Source organism: Macrobrachium nipponense, chromosome 14, assembly GCF_015104395.2.
Source record: "Macrobrachium nipponense isolate FS-2020 chromosome 14, ASM1510439v2, whole genome shotgun sequence".
Classification (NCBI taxonomy): Eukaryota; Metazoa; Arthropoda; class Malacostraca; order Decapoda; family Palaemonidae; genus Macrobrachium; species Macrobrachium nipponense.
This window is the reverse complement of record NC_087207.1, coordinates 14868541-14880934: the sequence shown is the minus strand read 5'-3', so window position 1 is coordinate 14880934 and position 12394 is coordinate 14868541. Positions and strand designations below refer to the sequence as shown.

Here is a 12394-nt window from a genome sequence, read left to right as displayed (position 1 = left end):
TGAATGGAAATGAGAACTGTACGAGAGTAAAATAGAAAACAGTATTTGAGTAGCAAGAAATCATAATTCATGAAGAGCACAAGTTACACAGAAATTATGTGAGCACGTATAATCTGTTATACATAGCGTAATCAACAATATACCCACTAAAAAAAATTGAAGGAGCAATTTTTTTCATCTTTGCTGTATAGAGTAAATGACAGCAAGCTAGGAAATATTGTTACTGCCTTTAATATCCTTGCTTTCTTTATAACTCTAAATGTTTTCAGCTCCTTCCTTATCTTTGTTGTGAATTAGGAAGCCCTTCAGTTCAAGTATCCCTCATTGATAACTAGCTTTAGGCTGCAGTCTGTATAGTGTACTCTCAAACTTACTGCCACAGTGAGTTTCTTCTTCATCTTCCTATTGATGCTTTGCCCTGCCATGCTTGTAGAATGTGCTAGGGCTGTCCAGATGTTGGAGAATGGACTTTCACTAAGGAGTGTAGCCAACAGGCTGGGTATGTCCAGAGGTGTTGTTGCTAGGCTATGGTTGAGGTATTAAGAGACAGGAAGGTATAGTAGGCTTCCTGGACAGGGTTGCTGACGATGCACAACCCCTCATCGTTGATATCTGCATACGTTAGCTCTACCAAACTGTCAGTCAGCTGCTATTGGCATCCAGATTGCATTCCATCAGGCTACTCAAAGGTGTATTAGTGATCAGACAGTGAGGAACAGGTTGCATGAAGATGGCTTGAGAAGCACAAACCCCTTAAGATGCCCAGAACTCACCCCCAACACCGAGCAGCCTTTCTGGCATTCGCATGATCACCAGAATCGGCAGTTGCATCACTGGCAGTGTGTTCTCTTTACCTGTTATAATGGACAATGTTGAATGCAACATATCATTCATTCAAGTGTCTTCACACTCTAACACATCAGTCACAAGTAGAAACGGGGAATCTGCTCTCATCAGTAAAAAGAACAGACCAACAGTGATGCAATTACCAATTCTGGTGATTATGTGTAAATGTCAGATGAGCTGCCCAGTATTGGGGGTTAGTTCTGTATCTTGCAGGGCGTCTGCTCCTCATGCAACCAGTTCCTTACTTCTGGTCACTGATGCAACTCTGAGTAGCCCAATGGAATGCCATTTGGATGCTTCTAGCAGTTGACTGTCAGTTTCGTAAAGCTAACATATGCAGATATCGATCCTAATGAGGGTTGTGCATCTTCCAGGAAGCCTATCATACCTTCCTGTCTCTTGATACCTCAACCATAGCCTAGCAATAACATTTCTGGATGCACCCAGCCTGTTGGCTGCATTCCTTTGTGAAACACCATCCTCCAACGTCTGGACAGCCCTTGCTACCTTCAGTCCCTCTAAGTACCGCCTAGCACATTCCACAAGCATGGCAGGGCAAAACATCGATAAGACGATGGGAGAAGAAACTCATTGCGGCAGTCATTCTGAGAGCACAGTGTACAGACCGCAGCCTTTATAAAGCTAGTTACCAATGAAGGTTACTAGAACTGAAGGGCTTCCTTGTTCACAACAAAGATACGGAGGAGCTGGAAACACTTGGAGTCATAGAGAAAACAAGGATCTTAAAGGCAGTAACAATATTTCCTAGCTTGTTGTCATTTACTCTATATAGCAAAATTTAAAAAGGCACGCCTTCAATTTTTTTAGCAGTGTAACTGAGTGTGCATGTACAATAAACGTATATATTGCACATGGGTATAGTGATATACTTGTTCAATTCTTCATGTACACTGTACACATAGAACACATTATAATTGTATTCTACAATAAACCCTTTCGGATTGAACCATCCCATTTACGTTTCACTGGGTCACTGTACTTATTTATGCTGCTTTAATACTCACCAGACTACTTGTGGAAGGACCACATATCCCAGTGTCTTTAGTCATTTGTTTTCTTAACCACCATGTACAATCATTGCCACCAGCAGCACTAGCATAGTCTGCTGCACTGCGGGCAAGATACACTGACAGAGACCTAATTGTAAGGGGAAAATCCGTGAAAACAGTTTGAATTGTGTGAAGCCTGTTACCCAGAGCTGCCTCGTGCAAGAAGGACACGCCATCTGTTGACTGATGCACCTCAGGTTGAGCTTCTAGCAGCAGAGTTACAATTTTAGTATGTCCAAGGTAAGCAGCACGGTGAAGGGGAGTTTTTCCAGCTTTATTGATAACATTGATTTCCACACCTTTACTGATCAAGAGTTGCACTAAGTCTGTGCGACCTTCACGGGCTGCCAAATGAAGCAATGAATGTCCTTTTTTGTTTTGGGAGTTCACATCAAGTCCTGACTCTAAGAGGATCTCCATAACTTCACAGTTGCCATTAAAAGCTGCATGATGAGCACCCATATTGCCACTAAAATCGATATTATCCCAGTCAGCATTAGCTTGAAGAAGTATTTCCATTATAGGAATATATCTTTTCATCGTTGCAAGATGCAAAGGTGTGTGTTGTTGATTGTTCTGAATGTTGACTTTAGCCCCAATCTGGATGAGTTCCTGAACCAAATCCCCGTTGTTAGAGTTAACAGCTCTATGTAATTCTGTGTTGCCTTCTTCATCTTGCGCATCTATGTCAGCAACATTTCCTCTTGGTAATTCCATGACTTCACCAACTTGCTTACTTGCAAGATGAAGAGTGATAAATGATCTTTGCTCCCTGCACAGCTTCAGTACCTGTTTTAAGAAGTATCGTTACACTGAGATGATCACACTTTATTCATTTTGGTTTATCAAAACTCTTTTCTTCCTCAGTATCCTGAAGGGCACGAGGAAGTCTCGCATCACATCTGGTGTCCTCGTACGCAGTTGATCCACCATCCTGGAGTCTCTTCACAGCTGCCGTGGCATCTGCTTCATAGACTGCATGAGGTAGGACCCTATGAACTGTGGAGAAAATATCCAGTTTAGCATGACGGTACAAGTTCATATTTCTGAAGTTTTATTGACAAATTTACAGCCAAAATTTTCATCTCAAAAAACCGTTCAAAGTTTATATTCTGATAAAGTGTTCAAATGTAATTGCAAAACGTTTTACATATGCCTTGCATATGTATATATAAAATTATTCTTTTAATACTGTAGTCCTGCAGCCAAATACTTATTTTTTCGGTTATTTAATGCTTTCGACGCAATAATTCCCTATTCTCCCATGAATTCCACAGCATGTATTGCTAGCAACTTGGTCGTAAAAAATACCCAACGGCCAAAATACGAATATGATTGAAATTGTATTCAACTACTGAATGCTTCAGGAAGTTAGTCATGTCTGAAGTACCCAGGTTAAAATGAACCTACAGACACTCTCTTTTTCATCTTCATTGCACTGATCATGACTTTCTCAATCTAACCAAAGATATTAGTCCCGTGTTACCAGTAATGAACAATAAAATAAATAAATAAAAGGAAAAATAGAGCTAGTGTCGGTATTTAAATGAAATTTTTATTTTTATTACTAAAGATGCTCTTGGCATGTGTGGGAAATTTTAGGAGGTTGTATTAAAAAAAACGGAATTTTACCTAAATATGACAGGTTTTCTCAGCCATTTGTAAGAAAATGGAGTCTAGATTGATCACCATCTTTAATCTCACAAATTTCTGCAGTAAGATTTAGCTGTCAATAATTGAAATGAGTTTTAAAATCTTTTATTGTGAAAATAATTTCAACTTCCTATAAAAATTAGAAAAATGTTAGGAAAATTGTTAAGATTTAGCTGGCAATAATTGAAAAGTTAAAAAATCTTTTATTGTGAAAATAATTTAAACTTCCTATAAAAATGAGAAAAATTTTAGGAAAAATTGTTAAGATTTAGCTGGCAATAATTGAAATGAGTTTAAAAATCTTTTATTTTGAAAATAATTTCAACTTTCTTTAAAATTGCGAAAAAAATTAAGAAAATGGTTTTAAGATTTAGCTGTCAATAACTGAAATGAGTTTAAAAATCTTTTATTGTGAAAATAATTTCAACTTCCTATAAAAATTAGAAAAATGTTAGGAAAAAATTTTAAGATTTAGCTGGCAATAATTGAAATGAGTTTAAAAATCTTTTGTTAGGAAAATAATTTCAACTTTCTTTAAAATTGAGAAAAAAATTAGGAAAAAATTTTTAAGATTTAGCTGTCAATAATTGAAACGAGTTTAAATATCTTTTATTGTGAAAATAATTTCAACTTCCTATAAAAATTAGAAAAATGTTAGGAAAATTGTTAAGATTTAGCTGGCATAATTGAAACGAGTTTAAAACTCATTTATTGTGAAAATAATTTCAACTTTCTTTAAAATTAGAAAAATGTTAGGAAAAACTTTTAAGATTTAGCTGTCAATGATTGAAATGAGTTTAAAAATCTTTTATTGGGAAAATACTTTCAACTTTCTTTAAAATTGAGAAAAATTTTTAGAAAAATTGTTAAGATTTAGCTGTCAATAATTGAAATGAGCTTAAAAATCTTTTATTGAGAAAATAATTTCAACTTTCTTTAAAATTGAGAAACATATTAGGAAACATGGTTAAGATTTAGCTGTCATTAATGGAAATGAGTTTAAAAATCTTTTATTGTGTATCAGGTATTAACGTAATTGTCATTAATTCTATTTTAGTCTCAGCCTTGTGATTTTCTTTAGTTGTTGATTTATTTAAGGTTAAGTTTGGTTTTGCTTGTGACAAGGCTGTGTTGCTAAAGACATTTTGTGGCCTCCTCCCGGCATTGCAATGTGTAAAAAGTTTACTCCTAACTCCCTCTATAGTTTCTTTTTGGTGTTGGTGAGAGCTGCCATGGACTCTGGAGTGTTGACTGGCAGTTTCATCTCCTGTTTTTACTGTGTTCGTCCTTGGAGACAAAAGTTTTCTTCGGAGGGTATCCTCCTCTAATTAGTACGGGCCTGACTTGCATGCCTCCCACACTTTTAAGTTGCTTATTGGATTACCTGGATTACCTTTTGTGCTGTGGGCTCAGTTCCTGTGCCACCCACGGCGTTCTGAGCTACTGTAGCCTACCCTAGACTTGTTTGTGTGAGGTGTGGACTTCCTGCGGGCTCAGGACGACGCAGAGGAATTATTCCCGGCCGAGTGGACGCAGGAAGGGCGCCTCTGCATCCTCCAGGACGTCTTCTTCGCCAGTGCGGCAGTTGTGGGGGCATTGTGGCCCGAGGAGCAACGTAGGGAGTCTGTGAACAGGTAATATCCTTTTGGTATTTATTTCAGGGTGGCACTATTAGTAGTATACCCGTTGCTACCCGTGCTCCAGAACTCCCTCCGATAGCGGTGACCTGATGAGTGACGCCGTACCTGGTGGCTTGCTGTGAGACAGTGCCAGAGTTCCCCAGTGCTATGACCCTCAGCCTGGCCCCTTTGGACGCCAACAAGTGTGGATGCAACCCTTTGTTCCCTCTATAAACTGTGAGGAACTATTCCGTAGTTTTAGTATTTTTGAAGTTGTCTCATATAGAGAACATTTTATTTGCCCCTATCCTAGGGTGTTTGTTAAGTTTAGTTTTATAATATTAGGTAGGAATTTAAGTGTTTTCTTTCTGTATGTCTACTCCTTCCTTCCTAACCTTATTTAGTTATAGGTATGTTATTTGGGCCCTTTATTTACTGCTTGTGTTATTTTTCTACTGTCTTAGGGATGCAGTTTTAGAGGTTAGGTAATCCTACTGGATTTATTTAAAGGACTGCATATTTGTCCTGTAGTCACAAGGCTGACTGTTTATTTTCTTGCTTTGTGTAATAAATATAAGTTTTCTCTCGTGTTTTAGTCTCCATTGACCTTTATTTATTGGACACTGTATTACTGCCCTCTCTTTCCTGGTGCTTTAAGAACTTGCACCAGGCCCCACAAGGGTCGTAATATTGTGAAAATAATTTCAACTTCCTTTAAAACTGAGAAAAATACTAGGAAATTTTTTAAGATTTAGTTGTCAATAATTGAAATGAGTTTAAAAAATCTTTTATTGTGAAAATAATTTAAAGTTTCTTTAAAATTAGAAAAATTTTAGGAAAAATTTGTAAGATTTAGCTGTCAATAATTGAAATTAGTTTAAAAATCTTTTACTGTGAAAATAATTTCCACTTCGTTTAATCTTGAGAAGTATTATGAAAAATTTTTAAGATTTAGCGGTCAATAATTAAAATGAGTTTAAATATCTTTATTGTGAAAATAATTTCCACTTCCTTTAAAACTGAGAAAATTAAGAAAAATTTGTTAGATTTAGCTGTCAATAATTGAAATGAGTTTAAAAATCTTTTATTGTGAAAATAATTTAAACTTCCTATAAAAATTAGAAAAATGTAAGGAAAAATTGTCAAGATTTAGCTATCAATAATGGAAATGAGTTTAAAAATCTATTGTGAAAATAATTTCAAAATTTCTTTAAAATTGAGAAAAAATATTAGGAAAAATTGTCAAGATTTAGCTGTAAATAATTGAAATTAGTTTAAAAATCTTTTAATGTGAAAATAATTTCAAATTTCTTAAATTGAGAAATATTAGGAAAAATTTTTAAAACATTACATATCATACTCCTTTTTTCATAACTATGGAACAGTTAATACCAGTCACATGGAAACGACCTGAGTAAGTACTTTTTAATACAAAGGAGCAGAGGCAACCTGAATGCTGAAAACTTGAGATCACTCAATCTAGACAACTCTTCTCTATTCACCCCAAGTGTTCACACAATATTGATAAAACCACAATACTGTAGGTACCCTTCAGTGATGCCAACCCCTCTAACCCTATGCGTCCTACAGAAGACAAGAAATTACCCTACATAACTGGAAATTACCCAACTTTCTGAGGTTGTGATCATAAAAAATACTAATAATGATGTTGATCAATACAGGCATTGTTACAATTACCCTACACTTAAAAATATGGCCCTCAGGTCTAAAATATTTGGTCAAATTACCCTACGTGTCGGGCAATTACCCTTCGGTTGGCAACACTGGTCCCCTTGCCTGTCTTCCTCTTCCTCCATAACCCATACCTCATGCTGACTAATAGATCTCGCTTTTCCAATCATTGCTCTTGCCTTTCACCATCTATAAAGTAAAGTGTTCTTCAGTTATGACATTTTTACATTTGTTATATTTCACTTGGACTTCACTCTATCAATATCATCTACAGAATCATTGCTGGTGTTAATTGTATATGGCGTTAAATATTTTAGTTATTCTGTTTTACTTCACCATGAAAATTATAAACGTTTTTCTTTCAAGAAGTTAAAAATTTAGTCCTCAAAATACACTTTTAAGATTGAGGCCAAATGGAGAAATTCTGGAAAGCTTTTGAGCACTGTTAGGATCAATTATACATTTGTGTTATTGATTATGAAAATCTAATACCACATAATTACTATTATCGAAAATCAGTGCATATTTTAGTATACTCCGCTTTTCACAGATCAGGAAAGAATCAATAGGCCTAGCCTTACATTTATAGGTTAATATTCAGTATCCTTCTATTTTTGGATATGCCAGATAAACAAAATGTAATAAGCAGTTTTGTTTTTTAACGATGTATATGCAAAACATAAGACCTACAAATTTTGACAAAAAAAAAAAAAAAAAAAAAAAGATAATAAAAACTAACTGGCCAGTCACACAAAAGAAATCATTCTTTAACAAATCTAACAAAAGATACCCGAAATCATTCTAATTTCATTCAAATAGGATTGCTAAATAGCTCGGGTACCGGATACCCATGGCCGGAATAGTCATATTTCTTTATCGTGGGAATAATATCCAAAAGCTAAGAAAGAAACTGTTACCATGACACGTTACCTGCGCATTGACTGGTGGGCGTTTGTGTGGTTGTGCGCATGCGCCGCCCGGAAAATGGTTAACTGATATCGCCAGCAGCTGAATACTGCACCGCTTTTGTCTGAAACATTGAAGGAAATGATACAAATAGCTCGTAGCGTGATAAGACCATGATACCTAACGTTATACCTATATTGTTTATCAAAAAACAATACCATTGTTCGCAAGAATTTCCTTACTTCTGAGAAAAGAGTTTTATTGTTAATGAGCATGTACAATGGAAGACGTTACTCCACACAATAATTGATTGATTGTGTCTATTAAACCTGGCGGTACAACATCTAGGTTATTGACACCGAAATAATATTAAATAGAAAAAAATAAAGTTAAAAATAGTTCATATTATATAATATATATATATATATATATAATATATATATATATATGTATATAAAAATGTTGTTCATATATATATAAGTTCTTACATAGACAATCCATGTATAATTTAAATTTGGTTGAGGAGGCCCGCCTCCCCCATAAAGATATATATCTGCTCTATATTACAATCCTTTCCAAGAATTGTAGCTAGAATAAAATTACCTACTCTGTCACGACCCAAAGACAGGAACCTATGTCTCAAATTCCCGAATCTAGGATATTCAATCAGAAAATGTTTCACAGTCTAGGGCACAGCACAGTTCAGTTCTCGCAAAACGGAGACATCAAGAACCCATGGGTGAGTCTTGAATGTCCAATCTTCAGTCTGCACAACATCGTTTCTTGTCTCCTTGGCATATACGGATATGACCAAGGAGACACTGATGACGTGATACTGCGCATTTTTTGATTAGTTAAAATATCCTCCCACTGGGACTGCCAACATTTTTCAATTCTCTGACCTACTAGAGGATATAAATCCCGATATGGTAGTAGGCATCTTGTCAGGGTTCTGGGGAGCTGACTGCCGACTTTGCCAGTTGGTCAGCTTTCTCATTCCCAGCTACCCCAACATGGGAAGGTACCCAACAGAACTTTATTTCTTTCCCTCTTCTTTTCAGTAGAAGCAGCCATTCCATTATATCTAAAATCAGAGGGTTTAAAAGGTTAAAAGATTCCAGCGACTGAAGAACACTTCTTGAGTCACAATATATAATAAAATTATTTTCATTCCGAATAAAAACTTCCTTTAAAGCCTTTAAAACTGCAAATAATTCTGCTGTAAAAATCGAGGTAACAGATGATAACCTGCCGCTTCTCTCTAAATCTGGGAAGACTACTCCAAAGCCGACGCCAGCATCTGACTTTGAGCCGTCCGTGAAAACTGCAGTGGAGTTATCATGTTGCAAGGAGTGTTCTAAAAATATTGACCACATGGCCTCACTGGACAATTCTGTCTTGGTAAAATTAGAATATCTACAGAATTTTACCTCTGGAAAGTTCCAGGGGGGACTAACTGAATATTTTGCTGGTCAAATCTCGATCCTTGGCATATTTATATTCATGGACAATAAAATTTACTCTAAAACCGAATAGATGAGGTTGCTTGGGATGACTTTCATAAAACTGCCAATACCTTTCCTTTCTCATACAAATGCTGGTTAAAGACTTAGGTAGCCTTTGGAATCTATACCAACTCCGAACCAGCAGACGCTTGTAATGAAGATCCAGTGGCACCTCATCAGCATCTACAATCATTCTCTGTGGGAGATGATTTAAATGCTCCTGTACACAACCGTATTCCTCCATGATGAATTGAGTTGAGCATTTTAAGGCTATTTGGCTTCGCAGAAGTGTACACCTCACACCCATAACTTAATTTTGAAAAGACAAAGGGTTTATATAATCTCAACATCTGAGTTCGGTCTGCACCCCACGAAGTGTGAGACAGGACTTTCAGCAAATTCATTGCTTTCAAGCATTTTGCCTTAATATATCTCAGATGTGGAATCCAGGTCAGCTTGCTATCAAAAATCAAACCAAGAAACCTTGTTTCACCAACATATGGAATTCTCTGGAATGAATGAATAGATCTGGATCAGGGTGGATTCCCCTTATTCGACCAAAGTGCATAGTTACTGTTTTACTGGCAGAAAATCTAAAACCATTAACCTCAGCCCACTTTACTATATCATCAATGCAGAGCTGAAGGCGGCGTTCAGCCACTGCCATCCTTGATGCTGCAAAGGAAATCGACAGGTCGTCAACAAAAAAGGTCAATGTTATAGCTGGGAGAATTATTTTAGAAACCCCATTGATTACCAAGGCGAACAAGGTTACACTTAAAACACTTCCTTGTGGTACTCTTTCTTCTTGATTGATTACATCTGACATTGTTGCTCCAACCTTAACCTGAAATAGCCTGTTTAAAAAAAAAAAAAAGCCTTAATAAAGAGGGGCAAATTGCCTCTCAGGTTACATTCATAAAGAACCCTCAAAATGCCATATCTCCATGTTGTATCATGTGCCTTCTGTAGATCAAAGAAAACAGTGATGTGATGCTGCTTGTTGGCAAAAGCTTCACATATTGAAGATTCCATCAGAACCAATACATCAGTTGTGGAGTGCATACTTCGAAAACTACACTGAGCAAGTGACAGATATTTATCACGTTCCAAGTACCACATTATGCGTGTGTTTACCACTTTTTCCATAATCTTATACAGCCATGATATCAATGCAATAGGACGATAATTTTCTGTCTTGAATGGATCTTTTCCAGGTTTCGCGAATGGCATTAATTTTAACATCTCCCAAAGCTTGGGGAATATATGTTCTCGGTAAATTCTGTTAATAAGGCTTAATATGAAAAGTCTGGTATTTTCAGGGGTATGCTTAATCATTGAATATGTTATATCATCCAGTCCAGGAGCCAGTTCATTACATTTATTCAAGGCCGATACAAATTCTCTCATAGTAAAAGGCGCATTGTATTGCTCATGTCTTATTGTATTAAAATCAATTTCGACCTGTTCCATTAGCCGCCTTTGAGCTGAATAGGGTCTATCATCATTTTTCTTCGCAACATTAGCAAAATGATTAACAAACTCATTTGCCACTAACTGGGGGTCTGCTACCTCACAACCATTGATCTTGATAACTGGAGGTTGACAAGGAGTGAACTTGCCTGCTATTTTTCTAACTCTCTTCCAAACCAGAGTCAAAGGAGTTTTCGAATTTAGTGAAGATATGAAGATTGTCCAAGATTCTTTTTGTGCTTTTTTTATTTCCATGCGAAAATGAGCTCGTGCTTTTCGAAATTCAACACGATAATACTCACATTTTCGTCTGTGGTATCTGGTGAAAGCAGATCTCATAGTTCTATGAGTTTCCTGGCATTTACGAGCCCACCAGGGAACTGGTCGGCGGATAAATATGCCCAAAGTCCTAGGTATAGATTGAAGACCAGCCGAGAACATTATTGTATTCAAAAAGTCAAGAGCGTCATCTACACAAGGAAAGTCATCAGCAAAGTCATCTATTGAACTGTGCTCCTGGAATGTTGACCAATCAGCTTTACCAATGTTCCATTTAGGTAGCCTTGAAGATGGAGGACTTAATGCTACACTCACCACTATTGGAAAATGTTCACTTGTAAATCTATCATTTATAGCTTTCCAATTAAAGTCAATAAGACAGTCATCACTACATAGTATAGATAAATCAATTGCTGATAACGTGCCTGTTTGAACAAGAAAATGTGTAGACTCCCCAGAGTTGAGGATCCCCACATTTTCATCTTCTATGATAGAACCTAAGCACCTTCCTCTTTGATTGGTGATGATGTCACCCCAAAGAGGACTTCTGCTATTCACATCTCCCAAAATAACAAAAGGGCGTGGTAACTGTTGAATAAGAAATTTAAATTTATTGATGGGGAAGACTTCATTAGGTGGTAGATAAAGAGAGCATACTGTATATTTTCTTTGCAAATGGATCTGCACACCTATCACTTGCAATGCTGACTGGATACTAATAGGATTTTGTGGGGTGTCATTTCGAACATACAAAGTGACACTGCCATGCCTTCCAATATTCGAATTATAGTTGGAGGGATAAGATGTATATTCTCGTGGGCTGGGGCACGTATTATTACAAATCATAGTCTCCTGCAGAGCTATACAAGCAGGAGACACTTCTCATATGAGCAGCCTTAACTCTTCCCATTTAGCTCTTAATCCCTGACAGCTCCACTGGAGGAAATTAATGAATTTTACTTTCCTTTAGAGGCTGTTAGCTTGGAGCCTCTTTTAAGAGCTTTCAGCTTACTGACTTGCTCCTTTTTTCTGGGAGGAGACCGATTATTTATGGCTGCCTTCCTTTTCAGAGGATTATCAGTCTCAGGAACACCAGACAAAGCTGGTGCTACCTGAGGAGGGGTGTGACGAACAGACATTGGTGCATCCTCCAAAGGATCAGAAGCACCATTTAAAGCTGGTACAACCTCCAGTAAGGCGGGAGTGCCAGGTACACCCAGCACAGCCTGCAGAGAGGCAGGAGTACCAGAAATCACTGGCTCTGCTTCCATAGAAGCAAGAGTGTCAGAATCAACTGGCACTGCCTCCAAAGAGGCATAAGCGCCAGCAATCACTGGCGCTGCCTCCAAAG

The 12394-nt window shown here is 37.0% G+C and overlaps 1 protein-coding gene across 1 annotated transcript in view; it reads right to left on the bottom strand.

Moving 5' to 3' along the window:
* The window catches only part of LOC135226139 (serine/threonine-protein phosphatase 6 regulatory ankyrin repeat subunit A-like), a 39720-nt gene that overhangs the window by 12116 nt on the left and 15210 nt on the right, over nucleotides 1-12394 (bottom strand). Inside the window, exons 2-3 of the mRNA XM_064265580.1 lie at nucleotides 7811-7910; nucleotides 1872-2915 (exon numbers count right to left, since the gene is read on the bottom strand). Of these exons, the coding sequence (XP_064121650.1) occupies nucleotides 1872-2633 (762 nt within the window). The 5' untranslated portion in view covers nucleotides 2634-2915; nucleotides 7811-7910. The remainder of the gene's footprint in view (nucleotides 1-1871; nucleotides 2916-7810; nucleotides 7911-12394) is intronic.